Source organism: Carcharodon carcharias, chromosome 13 (assembly GCF_017639515.1).
Source record: "Carcharodon carcharias isolate sCarCar2 chromosome 13, sCarCar2.pri, whole genome shotgun sequence".
NCBI classification, from domain to species: domain Eukaryota; kingdom Metazoa; phylum Chordata; class Chondrichthyes; order Lamniformes; family Lamnidae; genus Carcharodon; species Carcharodon carcharias.
Window position 1 is genome coordinate 93,408,456 of NC_054479.1, and position 24,218 is coordinate 93,432,673.

The following is a 24,218-nucleotide window of genomic DNA, read 5'->3' on the forward strand; positions in this document are numbered from 1 at the left end:
CAATTAAAGCCCGCCCAGCGTGACGTGCACCCAGAAGTGCTGAGCACTCTCTGTGCAGGTGAGGGAAGGAGGCTGAGTTGGGGCCTGCGCTCTTTTGCGCATGCGTGTGAAAGAGCGCAGAAATCTCCCTGAGGCATGGAGCTGCCTCAGGGGGTTTAATTTCATTATTTAAATTTTTAATAAAGAAAAAAAAATGTTTTCAGACATGTCCCCTCATGTAAGAGTATCACATGAGCTGGGATATGTCAATGACTTTTAATAAAAAAGTTTATTTGATTTATAAATTGTTCATGATTCCTCATCCCGCCCCTGGATGCGGTTTCATGATAAATACGAAGGCCGCCTGGGCTCTTCGTCTGCCCGCCAAGGATGAACGGGCAGCTCTGTTAATCCTTTTAATTAATTTTTAAATGGCCTTAATAGGCCTTTGACAGTTCAGCGGGCGCGCAGCCGCACTGAAGATCGGAATGACGCCAGGTGATGTCGGGATGCACGCTTGATGTCACCACACCTCATTTCACGCACCGGCGAGCAGGGCCCACCCCCGCATGCCGACCAGAAGATTCTGGCCCTGATGTACAAGTACCAGTTAATCTCAATATGGGAGACTCTCAGCCTTACCATTTCATTCCTAAAAAGCAAGTCTTTTTTCAAAAAAATCTTTATTGCCAAAGTGAATATTGGCAAGCATTGCCATACAGAGCTGTAACCCAGTGTGAATCACTGGTGTCAAACAAATTGGAATAACTCTGAAAATTGATTTGCATAAGATAAAGTTGAACCACGAGTTATTTTCAAACGTTGACAATGTTTGCTGTGCACTGATCAGATAAAATGACAAAAAGATTGAATCTTTCAAAGACAAGGATTATATCCATGCTGTGCTTTTGTTGCATGTTGCTAGGGGATGAATTGCTACTTCCAGCATTGTGCTGATTAATGATTATGGGAGTATGAAAGCGGCGCCAGGCAAATGACTGTTGGAGGCAGAAACATTTTGAGAAGTGTTAAATCTTCTTCTCTTACTTCAACATGTTGCCCTATCTAGAACCTGGCACAAAGCCTGAACTAGCAAAGATGAAACATTAGCAAACCCCAGCACAAATTCTTCATGCTGGTATATCTTACAGAGAAGATGCTTACCTACCCAAAACTCAATGGCAAATTCCTCAAATTGGAATGACAGATGGAATTTAGTACAATTAAAGATGAAATAGTGCACAAAGGAAGGGAATGTCGGCATCAAATATGCTCCATAAATGGTGTTGAAATAGCTGAGGATAAAGTTGAATGAGATCCAGGAGTCTTAATGGACTTGACGCTCAATATGTCTGACCTACACAGAGCAACAATCAACAAAGCCAATGGATTGTCGGACTACATAGCCAAAACAGTAAAATACATGTTAGAGAAAGTCATGATCAAACTGTATGATGCTCTGGTCAGACAACATCTTGGATACTGGTTGTTGATGAACAATGGAGAAAATCAGATGCTGGAAGGAGTGCAGAAGAGAGTAACAAGACTGATTCCTAATGACAAATAGTTGTGCTTGAAGATAGGCTGAAGAGAGTTAGATCTTTCATCTTGGATAGGAGATGTCTGAGTGCTGGGAAGGGAAACCCTGCAATCGCCTTAGAAACAATGCGTTGAAGCAATGAGTGGGCGAGGGTCCTCTCTTGGAATGTGAACACAAAACGTTACCGCCGACACCCCCTCCCCACCCCCCCCACCTCCTCCATGAGTTTTGCTTTCAAATGTTGTTGACTATCAGCTCCTGGCAGATCTGTAAACAGAACATACTGAGGGCTCTTTATCCCTGCTGCAAAAATACAAACATTCTTCCATCAACCAAGTAGAAAAATACAGCTTTGGTTTCTTTTTCATTCTGAGGATTTGGGCATCACTGACAAGATGGGCTTTTATTGCCAATTCCTGGCCACACTGAACTGATACAACTGAGGGCAACTAAATGTATTGCTAGGTCACTTCATTGAGCAACTAAAAGTCAACCATGATGGAGTGAGCCTGATGTCATAGATAAGGCAGACTGGGGAAGGATGGTAGATTTCCTTCCCTAAAGGAGATTAGTGTACCAGTTGCACTGGTACAACAGGGTCATGAGGACTCGAAACGTCAACTCTTTTCTTCTCCGCCGATGCTGCCAGACCTGCTGAGTTTTTCCAGGTAATTCTGTTTTTGTAATGCTCACTATAAGTTGGTTGTACTGCTCATTTCACATTGATCAATTTTAGGTATTCATTTAATTTTTATCAGTTTCCAGGGCTGCCCATTCATGCACCATGAAAGCTCTTTACAGTGCAGAGTGGGAGTAATACTCATACCCAGTGTATATGAGCCTGGCATAGGACTCTTCCGTCCACCAGATATATTTGGCGGGAGGTATGTTCAGTTTTCTTGATTAGACCTTCTTTGTACGGAATGGATAAACTGTCAGCATTGATTGTGCTCCTTTTCAACAGCTGGCCCACTGGGATGACTGGAAATCTGTTGGAGCAGATACTACTTAAAGGCAGCCTCTTCAAGGAATGGTATAGTTTTCAAAGGCAATAGTGAAGAGTGAGTTATCGAAACAGTGGGCTGCATGATATCATCCAGGGTCCCTCGTTCCCTCATGAAGACAGGCAGATGCTTTGAGAGCAAATGAACGTCAGAAAGGAGGACGTCTTCCCCCGGCAACTGAATCATTGCTTGGGCATTTCAAGGATTTTTCTTTTATTTCATTCATGGGATGTGGGTGTCACTGGCTGGGCCAGCATTTATTGCCCATCCCTAATTGCCCTTGTTCAGAGGACATTTAAGCATCAACTGTCTGGAGTCACATGTAGGCCAGACCAGGTAAGGACAGTAGATTTCCTTCCCTAAAGGGCATTAGTGAACCAGATGGGTTCTTACAACAATTGGCAATGGTTTCACGGTCTTCATCAGACTTTTAATTCCAGATTTTTATTGAATTCAAAATTCACCATCTGCCATGGTGGGATTTGAACTCAAGTCCCCAGAACATTACCCTGGGTTTCTGGAATAATAGTCCAGTGACAATACCACTATGCCATCACCACCCCGAATGACGCAGCTATTGGGGCAAGCTTACAAATGCAAATTACAAATAGGCTCACACTTCAGTGCAGTATTGAGGGAGCACTGTGCTGCGAGGGGTTCAGCCCTTCAGATAAGACACTAAACTGAGGCTGTTGGGTGTACGAAGATCTGTGGCTATTCAAAGAGGAGAAGGGGAGTTCTTCTGTTGTCCTGGCCAATATTTATTCATCAACCAACATTTAAAAGAACCCAATGATTTGATGATCTATTTCATTGCTGTTTGTGGGAGCTTACTGTATGTAAATTGGTTGCTGCCTTTCTTACATTGACCTATGCATCTAAAGGAACCTTAATGGTTATAAATGTTTTATAATTTTTAAAATTTTTTTCACAGAATGTGGATCTCGCTAGCTAGATCAGCACTTATTGCCCATCCCTTGTTGCCCTTGAGGAGGTGGTGGTGAGCCGCCATCCTGAACCACTGCAGCCCATGTGGTGAAGGTATACCCACAGTGCTGTTAGGAAGGGAGTTCCATGATTTTGACCCAGTGACAGTGAAGGTGATATAGTTCCAAGCCAGGATGGCGTGTGGCTTGGAGGGGAGCTTGCAGGTTCTGTGGTCGTGAAGCACATGATATAAATGCAAGTTCTTTCTGTATTTAATTAAAATTACAGAGAAAATAGTGAGGAGGCTGCCCATGATTTTTGTGCCATGTGACCAACAGGTTTAACTCCCAACAGATAGAGTCCATTGGTAAACTTGGTCCCAAAACCTAGATTACATTGTCTTATGTAAATACGGCATCTTCACAGCTAAGTACATAAGGATTATACTTCTTCTGTTTTCTCTCTATCCTGCTGAGAGAAAATTCTACAGCACAGCAGGTTTGAACGCATGGTGTATGTAAACTATGTACTTACAATGTTTTTGACGTGCTTCACCATCACAGACAGCTTGCTGTTCTCCCAGGAGATACAGAGCTGTGTGCTCGCTGACAATTTCCCAGTGTGAGATACAGCCTCTGAAAGACAAGCAAGTGCATCAAAACTGCTCAACCGTGACTTGAAAGTATTTACCTTAGGTTTCTGGTATTTGCTATATGTTGCACGGACTTTATCAAGCAGTAAGGAGTGGAATAATAAACAAGAATATGCATAGTTTAAGTACCTGGTGATGGTGACACTGTGGGTCTTTCATTATTTGGAAAACAATGGAAAAATGTGTAGACAAGATCACTCTGCAAAATATGAAATTGAAAATTTCCATTAAGACAGATTTGTATGACAGATTTCCTCTGTTGGCATTCCTAGCACAAGAGTTCCATCCACGTTGGAAACTTGAGCATGAAAGCCAGCACACTCAGTTAATTCTGCTCAGGATACAGTGACCCTTCATGGACAAATATGGTTAAAAACATATAATTTGCACTGGTAATGAAGATAAAGCTATCATCACTCCACTGAAACTGATAACAATGTGCAGACTTCAAAATTTGCTATGGATAGCGGAAAGACTGGCAAGCTCTACCTATTTCCTCTTACTACCTGTCTGTAAGCAGAAGCATATGTTAACCAATCCCTTGGTTTTCATGATCCAATTTACTAATAATCTGCAGCAAACCTGGGTCATGATTAACTCAGAAGGCTAGTTTATTCCACATTCAAAAAAAAATCCTGGGGGAGGATTGTCCGTAACCATGCATGCACGCATACACGCAGTAAAAGGGGATCGAAAAAAAGGAGTTTTATAGTACAAGAACCACAGAAATTAATATCAATTCAAATGATTTCCAGAGTCCGAGAAGTTGAAGTTCAGAAAGTGTTTCCTTTGTGGTGGGGTTCAGTTCCGATGAGTTTCTGGTTCGAGATAACAATATGAACATCCTTGAAATAATGGGCTTTCTGTGCTTAGGCTTCTTGGCAGGCATTGATCAGAGAGTTAGAAAAACAAGCAGGCTCCGTGGAGCTGAGAGGTGGTAACTGACTTCTTACTCAGCCAGGTTGCTGGAGCACTGTCCGGTTGATGTTAAAGCAGCAGTCTGAGGATATCTTAGTTCCCAAAGCCATATAGAGATTTCAAAATTGTTACTCGAGTTATGTGACCTTCTTTCTCTGCAATGACTTCAAAAGGGACGTTTATCCAATGTCTGAGACTGGCCTTGATTTCAGGGCTGATAACGTCCCTGTCTTTGGTTGTTGAAAGAGTTACCATCCACATTGGGGGTCTGGTGTTGGGAAGCCATTGTCGAGGTAGACCCACTGACTCCACTAGCAAGGTGAGTTTATCAAATGCAAATGATGTCCCTTTCGTTCCTCTTTGAAATGGGCTTGGACAATCCCAGGAGTGATATGAGCCTGTTAGTAGCTCTATACGCATGACGAGTTCAGATGTGTGAGCCTTCTGGTCTTTTGTGATTACAAAGGATCTGCACAATGAGGTGTGAGATTCCAGAAGCTGAGAAAATAATTCCTTTCTTCCTGCAACTTCTGGAGATAACTCTCAGACAAAGGGCAAAGTCTGTAGTCATGTAACTTGAAGCAGCTATCTTTTTGGTTCAGCAGAAAGTCATTTTTTTTTAAATGGCAGAAAAATAAAGTTCTGGATTTCTTTTCATGGTTTCTCCATTCAACTTTTCATAATTTTTGTGACTTCGGTATTGCACAATTTGAGTTGGAGCTAACATAAAGCTCATGGAATTCAGGGCTGGATTCAAATCATGGGGTAACAATAACATGCATTTCATTACATGTAGATCAAAATTTGTCCATCTTTTGACTGAATACCTCACAGTAACTGTTTACAATTTATAGATCAACTGATATTTTACTGCATACAGATTGGAATAATGCTCAAGGGCTTTGAAAAACAAACAAACCGTAGTTGAGAATTTCAGCTAGCAGATAGGTTATAAATTGTGGCTTTCTTCACTTAGAGAGTCTAAATGGTTACTGCTTCTACTGGATGATTCAAAATCAGAGGAGTTGAACTTTGAGCTCTGATCTCAGTGACTTCATTTATCTTGACCACCAAAGCTAGTTCGGTAATGAACTCATGCAGGACACAACGTCAGTAAACCAACTAATGCTTACTTTACATTTGTTCTGCACCCATTGCAATCAAATTTCTGACCATCTTACATAAACAGAGTACCTAAACTGCTGCTTTAAAAAGAAATTGACAGCTACCATCTCACCCAGGGAGCTATGGACCAAACTGCACAGAAGAGGACAGAAATACAAAGGGTATGAGTTAGGTTCAAGGATAGACACACGTGGGAGAGTTCTTACTTCTCATTTTCAGCCAAATAGCAAATGCATGTTGCTCACAAAACTCCAAACACCACAGTCATCTCCCAGCTGCTGAATCTAATAGCAGCAATATTAGAGGATTATGCTCCTGACCTCTTCATTTTAGATGGATCTCATTATTATAAGGTGAGCATTGTATGCATTGAATGGAATTGGCTGTAAAACATGAGTTCCATCATTTCTGTAGCACTGGGAGCTGGATGCTGCAGTTGAACTTTGATGAGAGATGGGCCTCAGGGATCAGACTCGGGTTCATTCTATAGATATGCTTCTCTTGGCCTTGTTCACTAAAAGTCTTTTTCTTTGTATCAGTAAAGCTTTGAGCAATGTCTTTCAGAGTCTTCGGACTGATATTAAGATTAATCATAGCTGGAACATTTTAGGATCAATATGAAGGCAGATGGTACAAATTCAATTAAAGAGAGGTTGAAACTGGGAGCAATGAATCAATACAAACGGCGATTTTCTGGTGAGACATAGGAATGAACAATAGGTTGTAAAATCCGATAAGGCCTGAAAATGGGCACGGGGATTGTTTCCGATCTGCGGGCAACACGCAAACATGTTGTCTGCTCATTTATATGGCTGTAGTGTGCAGCTATGCTAAGTGCATTACTGGGTGACTGCATCCCTGAGCAGTGGATGCAAAAATCACAAGGGGCTAGAATGAGTAGCCTGTGATACTTAGTGCTAGCCACACCTCTTAAATGGGGCGGAGTGGGGGGGTGGGGGGAATGCATTTTTCTGGAGCAGGTGTTGGAAGTGATGCTAGCAGTGAGTTTTCCCTGAGAAAGAGACACAACATAACAGAGAGTGGGCTACAAGTTTCACTGATGCAGTACTAGAGGCCTTAGTGCAGAAGGAGAGAGGTCCTATATCTACAGAGGACCAGGAGGCCTTCTGGACAAACACTGCCAAAGGGAGGAGGAGCAGATAACTGTCATGGTCAATGCCAGTCATGTAGATCCAAGCACATGAATGTGGTGCTGCAAGAAGTTCAATGACCTCATGAGTGGTCAAAGTCAGTGAATCATCTTCAAATGTCATATCCTCCAATCAGCGCCATTGGCTTCGCACACTGCTTAACGCACCACAGCCCAACTCTCAACTACCAACAATCTCTCTGAGTCACAACTCATACCTAACAAGCATATGCTTTACCTCACACTCACACTTAGCATTGCTGCAAATCTCACATCCATATCTCACAATGTGGATGCATTGCTAGCTATTCAACCATGTCAGGCACATTAACTAAACATGTTTTACCACACTCACTGAGATATTTCCCTTTCTCTTGCAGGACAAGGTGGCGCACAACTAGAAGCTGCAGCACCTAATCTGAGAAAGGCAGGCATGGCCGCATGCCCTCACCCTGATGGAGGGGATGGTGCTCACCATGACTGGGGTGGCCATGACTGAGACCATCGGCAGTGGCAGAGCTGAAAGCAAAGACATGTAAAAGCAAAGTATGGTCATTCCTCCTCAAATCCAACTTCTCCCTCAACCCACAATCTCTTCTGATTTACAAGGGTGTAAACATGCACCTCTTGCTTTCCCACCTCCCTGCACCACAACCCTATTGTTGTCCCTTTATCCTTTCAGATATCCAAGAACTGTCACCTGGCTAGGTGGTGGTGAAGGGCAACATCAGTGAAGAGGAACAAGAGACTGAAGATGAAGAAGCATGCTGGAAATGATAAGCTCCAAGCTCTGTGCAAAGCCTTGTAATAGTACCAAGTTAGTTTTGGAATCCTCTGTGCTTCTTGATATTGACTGCAGCCTTTATTGGCAAGCTTGCCAATCCACCAAATATGTAGTTGTACATACCCATCATCATTTTTTGGTAAATCCCACATTAAAGTCCTCATCTCTGTCCTTTGCAGTGGAACCTGGATGCAAATTTTCCCTTTGGCATGCTGACACCTATGTTATCCTTCACCTCTGCCCTGGCGGCAGATCACTTGTGCCCGGTGTCTCATCATGTGCAGAACCCACCTCTATCCTATCCTCTATGAAACACACAGTCAGTATCAGTCAGAAATCACGTAGGAGTGCTGTGTCTTCATCATCAGTATCTTCGTGGTGTTCCTCCAATGCCTGGCCAGGTTACACCACTTGGGTATCTAAAAGGAGAAAATAAACAAGGAAACAGTTCAGGTGCAGAGAGTGGGGGTGGGGCGGGGGAAGTGATTGGTGTGTGATCATGCCATCTGTAGGCTGGAAATGAGAAGAGATTGTGGAATGATGGGGAAGTGGGATGTGTGTTAATAGGATTCCAGCTGGTTGGTGAAGCCAAAACCAAGATACAGAGCTTTTCTTTATTGAGAGAATTTATTGACTTGTTCAGCCTCACAGCTCTCCTCCCACTCAGCCCAGTATCCTAGCTATTCCCTATTTATTCATGCTCAGAGACAATTAATACCCATCAACTGCTTCCCTTAACTTTAACAATGTAATTGACATGAACAAACCTTAACAATTTAATTAACAAAATACTATCAACGTGAGGAGGACTAGGTATGAAGATACTATAATCTTCGATGATTTCAGCCTCACCACTGACCACAGCATTAGCAATGACTGTCCTAATAATGGCCAGCACTGTTTCCTCCATGTGGGTATGTCCGTCCCCCTCTGGTTAGCTGTTCCCCCCTCCAATGATGTGTCACCTTGTCCTGTAAGAGAGGGACAAGTGAATGTGGTGAAATCTGTTTGGTTAATCTGGCTGTCATGGTTGACTAGCTAGCAGTGTACAAGCTGTGAGATGTGGGTGTGAAACTTGCAGCAGTGCTAAGTGTGTGAGGGTGCAACAAATCATAGGCATGTTAGGTATGAGTCCTCATTGATAGAGATTGATGCTATGTGAGTGATGGTAGTGTGATACATTGAGCAGCGCATGAGACTAGTAGTGCAGTTGGTAGGATATGATATTCACTGACCATGACAACTCATGTCAGGTCATTGAGCTTCTTGCAGCACAGCATCCTCGTCCTTGGGGTTTGACACCTAGCATCAACCTCCATGGTTATCAACTCCTACTGCCTTCTGAGTGTTCATACCCTCCAAATGAAGGGTTCATACCCTCCGCAGCACGCCCCTCCTTCTCTCCATGTCATCCACAAAGATCTCATAGACATTTACAGCACAGAAGGAGGCCATTCAGCCCATCGTGTCCATGCCAGTCATCAAGGATCTGACTACAATAATCCCATTTTCCAGTGCTTGGCCCATAGCCCTGGAGGCTAAGGCAACACAAGTGAATATCTAAATACTTCTTAAATGTTATGAGAGTTTCTGACTCAACCACCCTTTCAGGCAGTGAGTTCCAAACTCCCACCTCCCTCTGGGTGAAAACATTTCTCCTCAACTCCCTCTTAACCTTCTACCTCTTACCTTAAATCTATGCCCCCTTGTTACTGACACTCTACAAATGGAAAAAGTGCCTTCCTATCCACCCTATATATGCCACTCATAATCTTACACGCCTCTATCTCAACCTTCACTGCTCCAAGAAAAACAACCCCAGCCCATCCGATCTTTGCACATAGCTCAGACCCTCCAGCCCAGGCAGCATCCTGGTAAATCTCCTCTGCACCCTCTCCAGTGCAATCACATCCTTCCTATAATGTGGTGACCAGAATTGCACGCAGTACTCCAGTTGTGGCATAACCAATGTTTTTTGCAGTTCCAGCATAACCTCCCTGCTCTTGTATTCTATGCCTTGGCTAATAAAGGCAAGTATCCCATATGCCTTCTTAACCACCTTATCTACCGGCCCTGCTACCTTCAGGGATCTGCGGATATGCACACCAAGGTCTCTCTGATCTTCAGTACTTTTCAGGGTCCTACCATTCATGGTGTAATCCCTTGCCTTGTTAGCTCTCCCCAAGTGCATTACCTCATTCTTTTCCAGGTTGAATTCCATTTGCTACTGCTCCAATGCAGTATCTAAAAAACTTGGAGTTCACTTTAACTCTTGTTGTGTCAATGTTTTCCAAGTCAGATTATCTTCAAACCCAACAACCAACATCTGCTCCAACCATAATATTCATTCCATTTAAGAAGTACAGGCTAGCTTTAAATGGTGTCAGCCACTCATGATATTGGTCCCTATCGATGTGTCCAGCCAATGAACAGCATACTGAGCACTAGCTGGTGCAAAGGTCACTCAAATGCACAGACAGCACAATGTTGATGTGGTCATCAATCATCAAGGATCGTCCAGTTTTGCTCCCATATATTTTCATTGAAGTGTTGTACTACTTACCTTTGCCACATGAGGTGATCCATTCAACAAATACCTCACATAGTCATTCAAATCATCCTTTCTTCTCCTCGCCAATTCCCTTCCCTTAGACAATCCAATCAGAGGCTTGTAAGGAAATCTGGAACACAGAAGTTTACAATGGTCATTTTTCAAAATGAATATTCTATTGGGAGAAATGTAAGGACACCAAGTCTTGCAAATTTGAATTATTGGATAGAATGACCAAATGATCAATATCCTGGGGGTTACCATCCACCAGAAACGGAACTGGACTAGCCATATAAATACTGTGGCTACAAGAGCAGGTCAGAGGCTAGGAATTGTGCAATGAGTAACTCACCTCCTGACTCCCCAAAGCCTGCCCACAAGACACAAGGCAGGAGCGTGTTGGAATGCTCCCCACTTGCCTGGATGAGTGCAGCTCCCACAACACTGAAGAAGTTTGGCACCATCTAGAACAAAGCAGCCCACTTGATTGGCACCACATCCACAAATATTCACTCGCTCCACCACCGATCCACAGCAGCAGCAGGGTGTACCATCTACAAGATGCATTGCAGGAATTCACCAAGGCTCCATAGACAGCACCTTCCAAACCCACAACCACTACCATCTAGAAGGACAAGGGCAGCAGATAGATGGGAACACCGCCACTTGGAAGTTCCCTCCAAGCCACTCATCATCCTGTCTTGGAAATATATCGTTGTTCCTTCACTGTCACTGGGACAAAATCCTGGAACTCCCTCCCTAACAGCACAGTGGGTGTACCTACACCACATGGACTGCAGCAGTTCAAGAAGGCAGCTCACCACCACTTCTCAAGGGCAACTAGGGATGGGCAATAAATGCTGGCCCAGCCAGCGAAGCCCACATCTCGCGAATGAATAAAAAAATTCAAGAGGAGCTTTTCTAAACAATTGGCAAAGAAAGCAGTTAAGAACTGTGCAACCCTGCAGTCAGTGGTATTTTTCAATCATTATTTTCTGCTAGTTGAACTGAAATCATTTCATCTCATCCTGCACATTCCTATCAATGACCCCCATGGTCTGGTATGGGACAAATATGTTGCAAGCTAGAGATCTGCTGCAACAGTGTAACATTCCTATTCTTCACACCAAGCATTCTGATCCTGTTTACCAAATTAATGTCAAATATGCTAAACTGTGGATAGATTGATGCTGTAACACCAAGCCCATTGATAACCAGCTTAAGATTGTGCAGAGATAAAAGCAAAATACTGCGGATGCTGGAAATCATAAATAAAAATAGAAAATGCTGGAAAAGTTCAGCAGGCCTGACTGCGTCCATGGAGAGCGAAACAGAGTTAACGTTTCGCATCTGTATGACTCAAGAGTCACGCGGACTCAAAACGTTAACTGTGTTTCTCTCTCCACAGATGCTGTCAGGCCTGCTGAGTTTTTCCAGCATTTTCTATTCTTATTTGAGATTGTGCAAAATCATTTCACTTGGAATCCTTATGAAGCAAGACACAGAGAGAGAGAGAGGCAGGGAGGGGGAGGGAGATTTCCATCTCAGCCTGCTGGAATGAAATCCATATCACAAAGGTGAATGTACAGTGGACTAACCAACTGCATCTTCAAATCCCACCTTAAAGAAAAGACTTAGGGCAGAATTTAACATTCTGTGGGTGGGTGCGTGCCCAACCCGATTGAATGTAAATTAACGTGTGATGGTGTCAGGCGACCGTCCCGACGTCATTGCTCACTTGCGCAATATTTCAGTCGGCGGGCACGTGCAAGAGTTGGCAGTGTGCCTGTTGACAATTAAGAGGCTTATTAAGGCTATTACAATATTAATTAAGAGAGCTTTTTCGCTGCATGTCCAACCTTATAATTGGCAGGCGGGTGAATCGGCCAGATGGCCTTTGCATTTTTGAGGAAACCTCAACCACAGATGGGATGAGTTTTCCGACATTAATGAAAAAAATAAAAATGTTGTGACATGGGGCTGAATTTCACCCTTGTCGGGTGGGCTCGGTGGAGGCGGTTGGTCCCGTGATTGAGGCCGGAAGGCAATTTTACGCTGGCGGACCAACTAATGCCCGCTCAGTGTGAAGCGCAAGCGGCAGTGCTCAGCGTTGCGGGCGGGGTGGGGGGTGTAAGTGTAAACTTGGCGCATGTGTGTGAGTGAGCGCTTGAAAATCTCCCTGTGGCACAGAGCTGCCTCAGGGAGATGAAGAGTTTAAAAAAAAAAGAAATTAAAAATGTTATAAAACATGTCCCCTCGTGACTCTGTCACATAAGCAGGGACATGTTATTAATTAAATTTTTAAATTTTATTTTTATTTCCGTTAGGAAACCTCATCCCACCCGTGGACTGAAATTTTTCAGTTCCCTCAGGCAGCTCTCTGCCTTCAGGGAATTTTCATTGGGTGCTCTCCCGTGCCCGCACAGACTTCAGTGCTCTCCCTCCTCCCACCCCCACCCTGGCAGCACTGAGTGCTGCAGCGCGCTTTTCATGTTGGCTGGCTGTTAAATGGCTAGCCAGCATGAAATCGCGGTTGGGGGTCAATCGCGGGGGGAGGATTGTTTCCTGGTCGTTCCTGGGCCCACCCACCACTCCCACTCAATGACCCAAAAATCCCGCCCTTATGTTTTGCGAAGTGTCCCCAAGTGGCTCACATAAAATGAGTCACTTTGAAATGTAATGGCTGTTGTTATATGGGCAAGTTTGTCACACACCTGCATACCACAAGCAGCAATGATATGAGTGGCCTGTTAATCTGTTTTAGGCGGTGTCGGTGGGGGGAAGAAAGTTTCAAGTAGATCAGGACAACGCCCTGTTCTTTTTTGAATAACACCTGTTATGACCGATGCAGTTGGTAAAGCAGAGTTATTTAAAAATCCCAGAGGGAAACTTTAAATAACTGTCATAACCTATAATTTTAAGTGTTATGTTTGAGATGCAACTCTAAATTCAGGAATCAGACCATCATTTCTTGAGGTTTTACATTAAACTAAGTGAAACGTTTTAATATTGACACATGGCTACAAATTACTGCTATCATAACTTTTAACAAATTCCAAAACTAATCTCCATTAAGGCAACAACAGACTTAACCAAACATCAGGCAAAGCATTTTCACCTCACAAATTCCAAATGAGGTTCTTTCACTGTGGATCCTGTGGAGCCAGTTGGAGGCTTACAGCTGCCTTTTGATCTTAAATTGCCTCTGCTCTGCACACCCGAAAACTGCTGAAGTTATACCTACCACCACTGATTGAATTCAAATTCTCATTGTCTCACCAGCCTCTTTGAACTTCACCTTTTAACAATGAAACCCCTTTCATAGTACCAATTTTATTAGTAATATAAATATATTGCTTGGTAGCTGCTAGAAAGGCACCCCCCCCCTTCTTGAATGCTCTATTCAAAAAATGCAAATGCACTCTATCTCTCTGACGTATCAAAACTAATACACATCAAAGCACCCAGACTAGCTGGCTTTAATCCAGTTAAGACATACCCGCAGACTAAACCTTTCTTTTAATAGAAAAATATTTTCCCAAATATTATATACATTAATAGCTTCATGACAGCCATAAAATATTTAATGTTCACTGGAACTGGCAGGTGGAGTCTTGGTCTCAGTGCTTAAGCTAAAGGATAGCATTATTGATGCGGCACTTCTTGATTAGTACAATTGATTAGTATGCCAGCCCAGACCATATGCTCCGGTCCTAGAGTTGGGCTTGAACCTCCAAGCTGAAACTGTGCTGCTGACATCCAGTAATCACATAACTGGCACTCCTGTACTGGCGCATTTTATACTTCCATTCTTTCCCAATGGTTGCATGAAAATGAACATTCTCAGCAACAAAATAATTTGGAATTCAAATGATTACTCGATGACAAGATGCTGGGAAACTACTGTAGATTAATCAAGGTTTATATTTGATTCCGTATGTGATTAAGCACAACTCTCCCCATCATATTGCTAAGCATCAGCTGAGAAGCTGCATGGCAAGCACTATAGAGGTTGTGGGGGAAGAGAATTGATTAAAAAGAAAACAACAGCTGTCAGCAAAAGTTATGGGTGCACTGGAGCAATGTGAAGAATACAGTCACTAACATGAGGAGTGGGAGTAATTCAGTAAAGAATCCAGTGTCAGTTACTAACATGCATCTAAATTATTGCCTGAAATTAAACTCACCCCTGAAGTGGTGTAATTTAAACTGATCCCCAATCATCGTACATAAATCAAACAAGTTATTTTACAATTCAGATTTTAGATGCTTTGGAAAGAGATTAAGCCTCAAACACTGTACAGCCTTGATTGTATGGAGGCTGTCTGCACATAATTGGTCAATTTGCATGGGTTTTTGTATGGAATCGTCTGCACTGTTAAATTAAAAAAGAACCTTAAAATTAGAGCTAGGCCATTCAAGGGTGATGTCAGAAGGCACTTAAGCACACAAAGGTTAGTGGAAAACTAGAAATCACTCCCCAAAGAACTGATACAGTTTGGTCAACTGCAAATTTCAAAACTGAGATTGATAGATTTTAGTTACTATGGTTTCTAAGGGATATGGAACCAAGGTGGGTAAACGGAGTTACCATTAAGATACAGGTCAGTCATGATCTGATTAAATGGTGTAACAGGCCTGGAGAGTTGAATAGCCTCTTCCTTTTCCTATGTACAGCTTTCAACAGGGTACCCCCACATCACAAATGTTGTTTTGCTTGTACTAGCATATGTAAATTGCACTGTCTATAGGTATACATCACACTTGCACATGTGTGCAACAGGTGCTGAAAGGGTATATGCTTTCCTCACCTTCAGATGTGTTACAATTAATTTAGTAGACATGTTAGTTGGGACGGAAGAGTAGTTAATTAGCACCAGAGTTGTGGTTGTGAGTTGGTCCATGTGGTCGTTAGGAGAGGCAGTTCTGGTGGTGTTTACATTGTCTGGCCTAAATAGCCAAGTGGTTATGGTACTGGGTTTATAACCCCAAGATCAAGGGTTCAAATCTCACAATGGCAAACTATGAAACGATGTAACTTCATCTGAAACTGATGGAAACGGGTTTGTACTCAAAAGAGTTACATTGTCTGGTCTTCAAATTAGTTTTGGCATAAATCTCATTGTGAAAGTGGTATTATTTTATATCAGGACTGACTTAAAGTGTAGAATTCACCACAGTTGTAACTCTTCCTGATTATTTAAAGTTGTTGTTTTTGGACAATAAAAATGGAGTTAATCAGAAGGCTAATTAACCAATGTAAATAACACATTAAAATGGAATGCAGAAGTGGAATTTCATTCGAAGAAATTGAAACATCAGATAATTTCAATTGTGGCTTTGATTTAAGATGGGTAGACAGTAATCCACTCTCTGTTCCTCCTTCTTAATGAGATCATGGAGGTAACTTATATAGATAAATGAGGAACTTAACTTTGGCTTAAACTAATAAGATTAATCTCAACATTGGCCCTCAATATATGCAGGCTGCGTTCCCAGTGGTTACACTGGGATCATGCACATTGGTATCCTATGGTACTAACCCTTCCTCGACTTAGGGACCCTCTGCACAGTGAGATTGCTGGAGCATGGCGCACTGGAAAACTTTTTAGTCCTTGTTTTTTTATTTGTTCATGGGATGTGGGTGTCACTGGCAACTTATTGTCTCTCCCTAACTGCCCTTTGAGAAAGTGATGGTGAGCTGCCTCCTTGAAGAGCTGCAGTCCATGTTGTAGGAACATCCATAGTGCTGTTAGGGAGGGTGTTCCAGGATTTTGATGCAGCGACAGTGAAGGAACAATGATTTGGTTCCAAATGAGGATGATGTGTGACTTGGAGAGCAACTTGCAGGTGGCGGTATTCCCATAAATCAGCTGCCCTTGTGGTGATAGAGGAGTGGGTTTGGAAGGTGCTGTCAAAGGAGTCTTGGTGAGTTCCTGCAATGCACCTAGTAGATGGTACACACTGCTGCTACTGTATGTCAGGGGTCGAGGGAGTGAATGTTTAAGAAGGAGGGTGTGGTGCCAATCAAGCGGGCTGTTTTGTCCTGGAGGTGTCGAGCTTCTTCAGTGTTGTTGGAGCTGCACTCATCCAGGCAAGTGGAGAGTGACTTGGGCCTTGTAGATGGTGGACAGGCTTTGGGGAGTCAGGAGGTGAGTTACTTGTCACAGAATTCCAAGTCTCTGGCCTGCTCTTGTAGTCAATTGTTGTAGTATTGAAATGGCTGCTCCAGTTCAGTTTCTGGTCAATGATAAACCCCAGGTTGTTGATAGTGGGCATTCAGCAATGGTAATGCCATCGAATGTCAAGGGGCGATGGTTAGATTCTCTCTTGTTGGAGATAGTCATTGCCTGGCATTCGAGTTGTATTAACGTTACTTGCCATTTATCAGTCAAAGCCTGGATATTGTCCAGGTCTTGCTGCATTTGGACATGGACTGCTTCAGTATCTGAGGAGCTGCGAATGGTGCTGAACATTGTGCAAACTTCACCGAACATCTCCACTTCTGACCTTATGAAGGAAGGAAGGTCATTGATGAAACAGCTGAAGATGGTTGGGACTAGGACACTACCTTGAGGAATTCCTGCAGCGATGTCTTGGGACTGGGATGAATGACCTCCAAAACCCACAATCATCTTCCTTTGTGCTAGGTATGACTCCAACTAGTGGAGACATTTCCCCGATTCCCATTGACTTCAGTTTTGCCAGGGCTCCTTGATACCACACTCAGTCAAATACTGCCTTGATGTTAAAGACAGTCACTCTGACTTCACCTCTTGAGTTTAGCTCTTATATCCACGTTTGGACCAATGTGTTCTTAATGTGAATATGGGACTTGGTCTCTTCGGTGCGGTGGTCATTCCTACCAATGCTGTTATGAACTGATGCATCTGCGATAGGTAGATTGGTGAGGACAAGGTCAAGTAGGTTTTTCCCTCTTGTTGGTTCCCTCACCACCTGCCGCAGACCCAGTTTATCAGCTATGTCCTTTAGGACTCAACCAACTCAGTCAGTAGTGGTGCTACCGAGCCACTCTTGGTGATGAACATTGAAGTCCCCCACCCAGAGTATATTCTGTGCCCTTGTCACCCTCAATGCTTCCTCTAAGTGGTGTTCAACATGGAGGAGTACTGATTTATCAGCCACAGTGGATAGTAACTGCAGGAAGTTTCCTTGTCCATGTTCGATCTGATGCCATGAGACGTCATGGGGTCCAGAGTCGATGTTGAGGACTCCCAACACAATTCCCTCCTGACTGTGCTACCACCTCTGTTGGGACAGGACATACCCAGGGATAATGATTCTGGTGCCTCAGACTTTGTCTGTAGGTTATGATTTTGTCAGTATGACTATGTTAGGCTGTTGCTTGACTGGTCTGTGGGACAGTTCTCCCAATTTTGGCACACGTCCCAAGATATTAATAAGGAGGACTATGCAGGGTTGACAGGGCTGGATATGCTGTTGTTTTTTCTGGTGCCTAGGTCATTGCCGAGTGGTCTTTCTGGTTTCATTCCTTTCTGAGGGCTTCATAGTGGTTTGATACAGCTGAGTGGCTTGCCAGCCATTTCAGAGGGTAGTTCAGAGTTAACCACATTGCTGTGGCTCTGGAATTACATATTCCCCAGGTCAGGTAAGGACGGCAGATTTACTTCCCTAAAGGGCACTAGTGAACCAAATGGTTTTTTACGACAATTGTTTTTGTGGTCACCATTAGACTAGCTTTCAATTCCAGATTTATTAATTGAATTTAAACTCCACCAGCTGCCATGGTGAATCTAAGCATTAGCCTGGGCCTCTGGATTACTTGTCCAGTGACATTACCAGTATGCTACTGCCTCCCCCTGTTCATTCAGAACCACTGCAAGCGTTGGCTTGTAGAGTTTTCTGGGAAGAATCCTTGCTCCCAATGACAGGTCTAACCTTCCAAGTCCCATTCATGAGCCAGAGTTCCTGGTGAGTCATCCAGTGCTCTGGATTTTTATAGGCTCACCTGGTTTGGGTTATCAGATTACCAAGGTTTCTACAACACAAACTTACTCCTGTACCTAAAAGCCCATTGTTAGTACATAGTGAAGGCTGAGAGCGTGAATCCACTATCATTTTAGGAATGTGTCGAGTGCCCCTTTTATTTCGTCTGCATTTGACAGTGGAGTAAAGAGCAGGTTTCTTGAAAATTTATAAATGTTAAACTCAAGAACAGTTTCATCATGCTTTATGAATTGTGGTATCTTTTGAGCAACATAGCAGACTGCGAGGTCAGAGCAAGAAACACTTCCAGAAGGTGAACTTTCCCCTCTAATTTTGCATACTGCCTTGGTGTCACTGCAAGATAAGGCCTGGCTGCAGAATTTCTTCAAACCTTCTAAATGGAAAAAGCCTGCATTTGCTGCCAACGCTGGGCACGCCCTCAGTTCTCGTGTTTCTCCGACTGTTTCCCAGACTCTCACCCTGAAGTTGTGAAAAAGGAAACTATCACAAACATTGACTGCACCTGGACACATCCACAGTTCTGAAGAGACCGGGAACATTCCCTCTATTTTATTGCAAGTGGGGAAGGAGCTGTGTATAGTCAGGTCTGGATTTGTGGGAAAAAAAATCTATTTAACATCTGCAAAGATTACAACAGGCAAGAGAGGGTTAAATATGGGACTTTTTAATCATTGGCTGGCATTGCCCCTGAGTGTGAGATTAATGCTGTGTTTGTCTCTGATACAATATCACTGAAAGATGAGATTGCATCTTCTGTCTCTCCAGTAGAAGATTTTTTTTTAGGTAAAATCAGACTTTACAAGGCTATCTGGAACTGATACTTTGTCTGACCATCCGTGTTTTGCAGCCCTAACTCACTCAGACTCGTTCTCTCACTGCGCCCTCTCCTTTTCTCCCTTGTACTGTGTAACAAAGTGAGATGCTGTTTCTGAAGGATAAACATATTTCCACTTGAAGGCTTTCTGGCCGGCTGAGTGCAGCAGAGTGACGTCCAAGCAGACCAGTACACATGAGCAGACGGCCATATTGTTTTGGCAGGAGACACAGTGATGGAAAAAAGATGTGATACAGGGGAAAAAATTAGAGGGAAATCCTACTTTCCAGCGAATTCACATGTAATATGGTTACAATATTTAACAAATTCTATTTATACTCCATGTGTGATTTGTTTTTGTTGTTCAATAGCAACAGGCATTAAAAGTGATGGAAGACACATAGAAGCATCGAGTTTTCCCTTTTCTTTCCCTTTTATTCTGTTTTCCACTTTCCATCCTTCCCAAAAAAATGTAATTATCAACTTTTTACTTTAAAGCTGGTATTCACTGAACAACGGAACAACTAAGCTCATTGAAGGAGTATCTGCTAAACATGGAGTTCACTGTGATAAAAGCAAAATACTGCAGATGCTGGAAATCTGAAATAAAAACAGAAAATGCTGGAAAACTCAGAAGGTCTGACAGCATCAGTAGAGAGAGAAACAGAATTAACGTTTCTAGTCTCTATGACTCTTCTTCAGAGCAAGAACAGAATTAACATTTCAGTCTGTATAACTCTTCTTCAGAGCTGAAGAAGAGTCATATGGACTTGAAACATTAACCCTGTTTCTCTTTCCACAGATGCTGTCAGATTTGCTAAGTTTTCCCAGTATTATCTCTTTTTATTGTGGAATTCGCTGTAATGGTTATGGTTACATTTTGAGATTCTTGCCTGGAAGAAACTTTTAGATCAAGCTGTAATTTTCTTTTGATAGAAAATCAGGCTCAGGATACAAAAGGTTAATTCTCAGAGCTCCACCATATTTTTTGGTTTAATAGTAAAGTGACTGAAGGTGCTGAAACAAATCAGGGTTGGGAGCTTGATTGGATATTAAAACTGTTCTAACTATCTATTTGAGACAATGGGGTGAATGGGATGGGGAGAAGTTTATTAGTGCATTTCAACACCTCCCAGAGATATTTACACATGTAATCATGGACTGATTTCATACACCAAGTTAAGCAGGTGGGCTAGTAGGCAAAACAACACAATGCACAGGACCCACACTAAAGGGTCTGTTGGTATTTTGATTGGCCACCCAGTAAGCTGATTTTTGACAGAGAACTTATGGGTTAGTGAAGGGGTCAGGGTTGGGTGGGGGATGTATTTGATGAGTGGGTGATGTTTTGGGGCGGGGGTGTTGCTGGAGGAGAGGGAGGGAGGGGCAGAGATGAAGCTTTTGTATTTTTTTTTGCTCCTGTGCCCAGGCGTGAACTGTCAGTGCAAATTATTGCGGATTATAAGAGTTAGAAGGCTCTAAGTAATGACCAGTCAGCTTCATAGAATATGTACTGGTAATAATTGGTGAAATGAAAGTACGTCCATATCAAGGGCAAAAATTGCATCTTTTATTCTTCAAACATTATGAGGATAAAAAGTGTGTAATTTTAAAAAAACTTATTCATAGGATGTGGGCTTCGCTGGCTGGGCCAGCATTTAATGCGCATCTCTAGTTATAGTATCACAGAATCAAACAGTGCAGAAGAGGCCCTTCGGCCCATCAAGTCTGCACCGACATGTGAGAAACACCTGACCCACCTACCTAATCCCATTTACCAGCACTTGGCCCATAGCCTTGAATGTTATGATATGCCAAGTGCTCATCCAGGTACTTTTTAAAGGATGTGAGGCAACCCGCCTCCACCACCCTCCCAGGCAGTGCATTCCAAACCGTCACCAACCTTTGGGTAAAAAAGTTTTTCCTCACATCCCCCCTAAACCTCCTGCCCCTCACCTTGAACTTATGTCCCCTTGTGACTAACCCTTCAGCTAAGGGGAGCAGCTGCTCCCTATCCACTCTGTCCATACCCCTCATAATCTTGTACTCATTGATCAGGTCGCTCCTCAGTCTTCTCTGCTCCAATGAAAACAACCCAAGTCTAGCTGCCCTTGAGAAGGTAGTGTTGAGCTGCCTTCTTGAACCGCTGCAGTCCATGTGGTATAGGTACACCCATGGCGCTGTTAGGATGGGAGTTCCAGGATTTTGACCCAGCAACAATGATGGAATGGCAATACATTTCCAAGTTAGGATGGCAAGTGACTTGGAGGGGAACTTCCAGGTGGTGGTGTTCCCATCTATCTGCTCCCCTTGACCTTCTAGATGGTAGTGGTCATGGGTTTGGAAGGTGCTGCCTAAGGAGCCTTGGCGAATTCTTGCTGAGGGGGCAGTATTCCCTTCAGTCATAAATTCAATGCAAAATAAACCAGTGGGATGGTTTACAATTCCCATAGCTGTTTTCACTTTACTTATGAAAAAGCAAAAATTCTCAATGTTTGGATATTTAAATAAATCATTACAAATAAGGTCAGAGAGAAACTAATTTATGAGCTACTCCAGCACACATTTTTCAACACCTCCACTATGGATGGCTCTTTCTGATTTTAAAACTCATACCTTGATGCAACTTCAAAGCAAGTTCTTTGAATCCAATGTAAATAGAGCTGTACAAATTCATTGCTATGCTTAATTCCCTACATCTCCTTGGCAGCCTTGAGCTGCACTGACATCCTATTACATAAGTGGTTAAATTGTTGTTAAGCCACCAGTGGTGTGAAAAAGACCTGACCGTAGGCAAATCATAAATAGCCAATTTTCCAAAATTAAGGCTTATAAAATCCCATAGAATTAAATCACTCAGTGGAAAAGCCCAAGAAATTAATCAGTGACATTGATGGAAAATGTTACACAAAAAACAGGAAGATTAATTTCAGACTTCTTTAATTTCAGGTCTCCAGCATTTGCAGTATTTTGCTTTCATTAAAATTAATGCCATAATTTCTAAATGAGGAATTTTATTCTCCACATTGGATCAATGCACCTGGCAGGAAAGGAGTTGGAAGCAACACTTTCACAAAATTACTTTCCAAATTTAGGGCTTCCTTAGAGGGGCCAGTCCAAGCCATACAGTGGGGCATAAGTGGCCAGTTGGGGGAGGGAACTGTTGTCTCCTTTCAAACAAAGTTAAAAGAAGGACCCCTGATACCACTCCTAATTTAACAAAGTGCTTCTCCTTGCCTTAGGCCTTATTCAGAACTCTGATCCCAACTGGACTGTGCTGGGATTGGAGGCCAGCATGCTCCTTTTCCTCTTGGTGAGTTAGCCTTTGATTTTATACCACTTCCCTTGTAGGCTGAAAGCATGAGAACTCTCAGTATTGAGATTTCTAGTCTTTGGCATGCACCCTATGACAAGGTGCCTAAGTCAGGGACAGGAGGAAGTCTCACTCCTTACTTGACCCTGTGAAATCTCCTGGAAACTGCAAGGGTTTCAGTTGTAAATCTCTTGATTGCCATTTTATCATAATCTGACAAAGCATGATAGGGCTAGACCTTCAAAGAGGTACCTAATAATAGTGATGGAGGTGGAGTAGTGGTGAAGGGCTTCCCCACTGACAGGGTGGGGATGGAGGTGGATGCGTGTAGGGCTGGGGGGCAGTCAGGAGGTTATTTAAATGAAATACCTTTATGTACACAGAAACAGAACAATTGAATTGCCCAAATATAAGTCCTTCCTTACCTTGGTAACTCCGATGCTGGAAAATAGCAGTGAAGCTGTTTGTTGAGTTCATCAAATTGGTTGAAGCTTCTTTCAATGAAGGTCTCCTCATTCTGCCCTTCTCGTTTCACTTGTATCTTGTAAAACTAAAATGAGATTAGATACGTGGGTAGTTGGATGCTCAGGGAAATCAAATAGATTCTTCCTGTACGGTTTCAAGCTGACTACTTGTGTGGCAGGAGCCTTGCACAATATGTTCCAAGATTTCAGCATAGATGCCCATTAATTGAGTTTATGGTATCTGATAAGTGGCACTCTCAAGGTATGTAAAAGTTGATAAAATGCAACCTTCCAGGCCTCTGTGCATTTTTCAGTTAGTTATCAGCATTTCTCAGCTTGCTGGGCAAGGTTTCTTTGCAAACTAACTGCATTCACCAGATGTACTAAAAGGGGAAATATATTTTCTAAAACATTGCACTGGAGCGTACAGCTCTCATCTGCAACTAATTAATTTACTGGGTCAATCGTAAGACAAGTTTAAAAGGTTTACGATTTGCCTGTAAGGAAAGTGTGTTCTGAAGAGGCTCAGTAAACATGGAACTATGTGAATGGAATTAATCAAGTCAGCTTGCTTCAAGTTTCCAGCTGTGTTGGAGTGCAGTATTGCTACTCTAATGCTTTAAGTTCATATGCTCAAAATATATTGTGAACAATGTGTGATAATAAAGTTCTGCTAGTAGGGTTGCCAACTCTACTGAGCATATTCCTGGAGGTTTCATCAGAGGACCAACCATCCTACCACTACCCTCCCACCATTGGTTGAACCTCCAAGCACACTGCCATCTCACAGTCAATCACAAAGCAAACAGCAAACTAATTGGAACAATCTCAACCATTCGTCAAACTGTCTTTTTTCCATCTCTAATATTGCTTATAATTAACAAAAGGAATTATTCAAAGCAAATGTAAAGATCACAATTTTTCTTAACAGCCTAATGATTGTTCTTCTGCACTTTTTGCAGCAATGTCTTTAAAATTAATCTTCAATTCCTGGACACTCTAGAAAAA

The 24,218-nt window shown here is 42.8% G+C and overlaps 1 protein-coding gene across 1 annotated transcript in view; it reads right to left on the reverse strand.

Moving 5' to 3' along the window:
• Positions 1–24,218, reverse strand: part of LOC121285481 (phosphatidylinositol 4-phosphate 3-kinase C2 domain-containing subunit beta-like) — a 247,697-nt gene that overhangs the window by 25,895 nt on the left and 197,584 nt on the right. Inside the window, exons 29-32 of the mRNA XM_041201950.1 lie at positions 23,172–23,296; positions 10,643–10,760; positions 4,232–4,301; positions 3,985–4,085 (exon numbers count right to left, since the gene is read on the reverse strand). Of these exons, the coding sequence (XP_041057884.1) occupies positions 3,985–4,085; positions 4,232–4,301; positions 10,643–10,760; positions 23,172–23,296 (414 nt within the window). The remainder of the gene's footprint in view (positions 1–3,984; positions 4,086–4,231; positions 4,302–10,642; positions 10,761–23,171; positions 23,297–24,218) is intronic.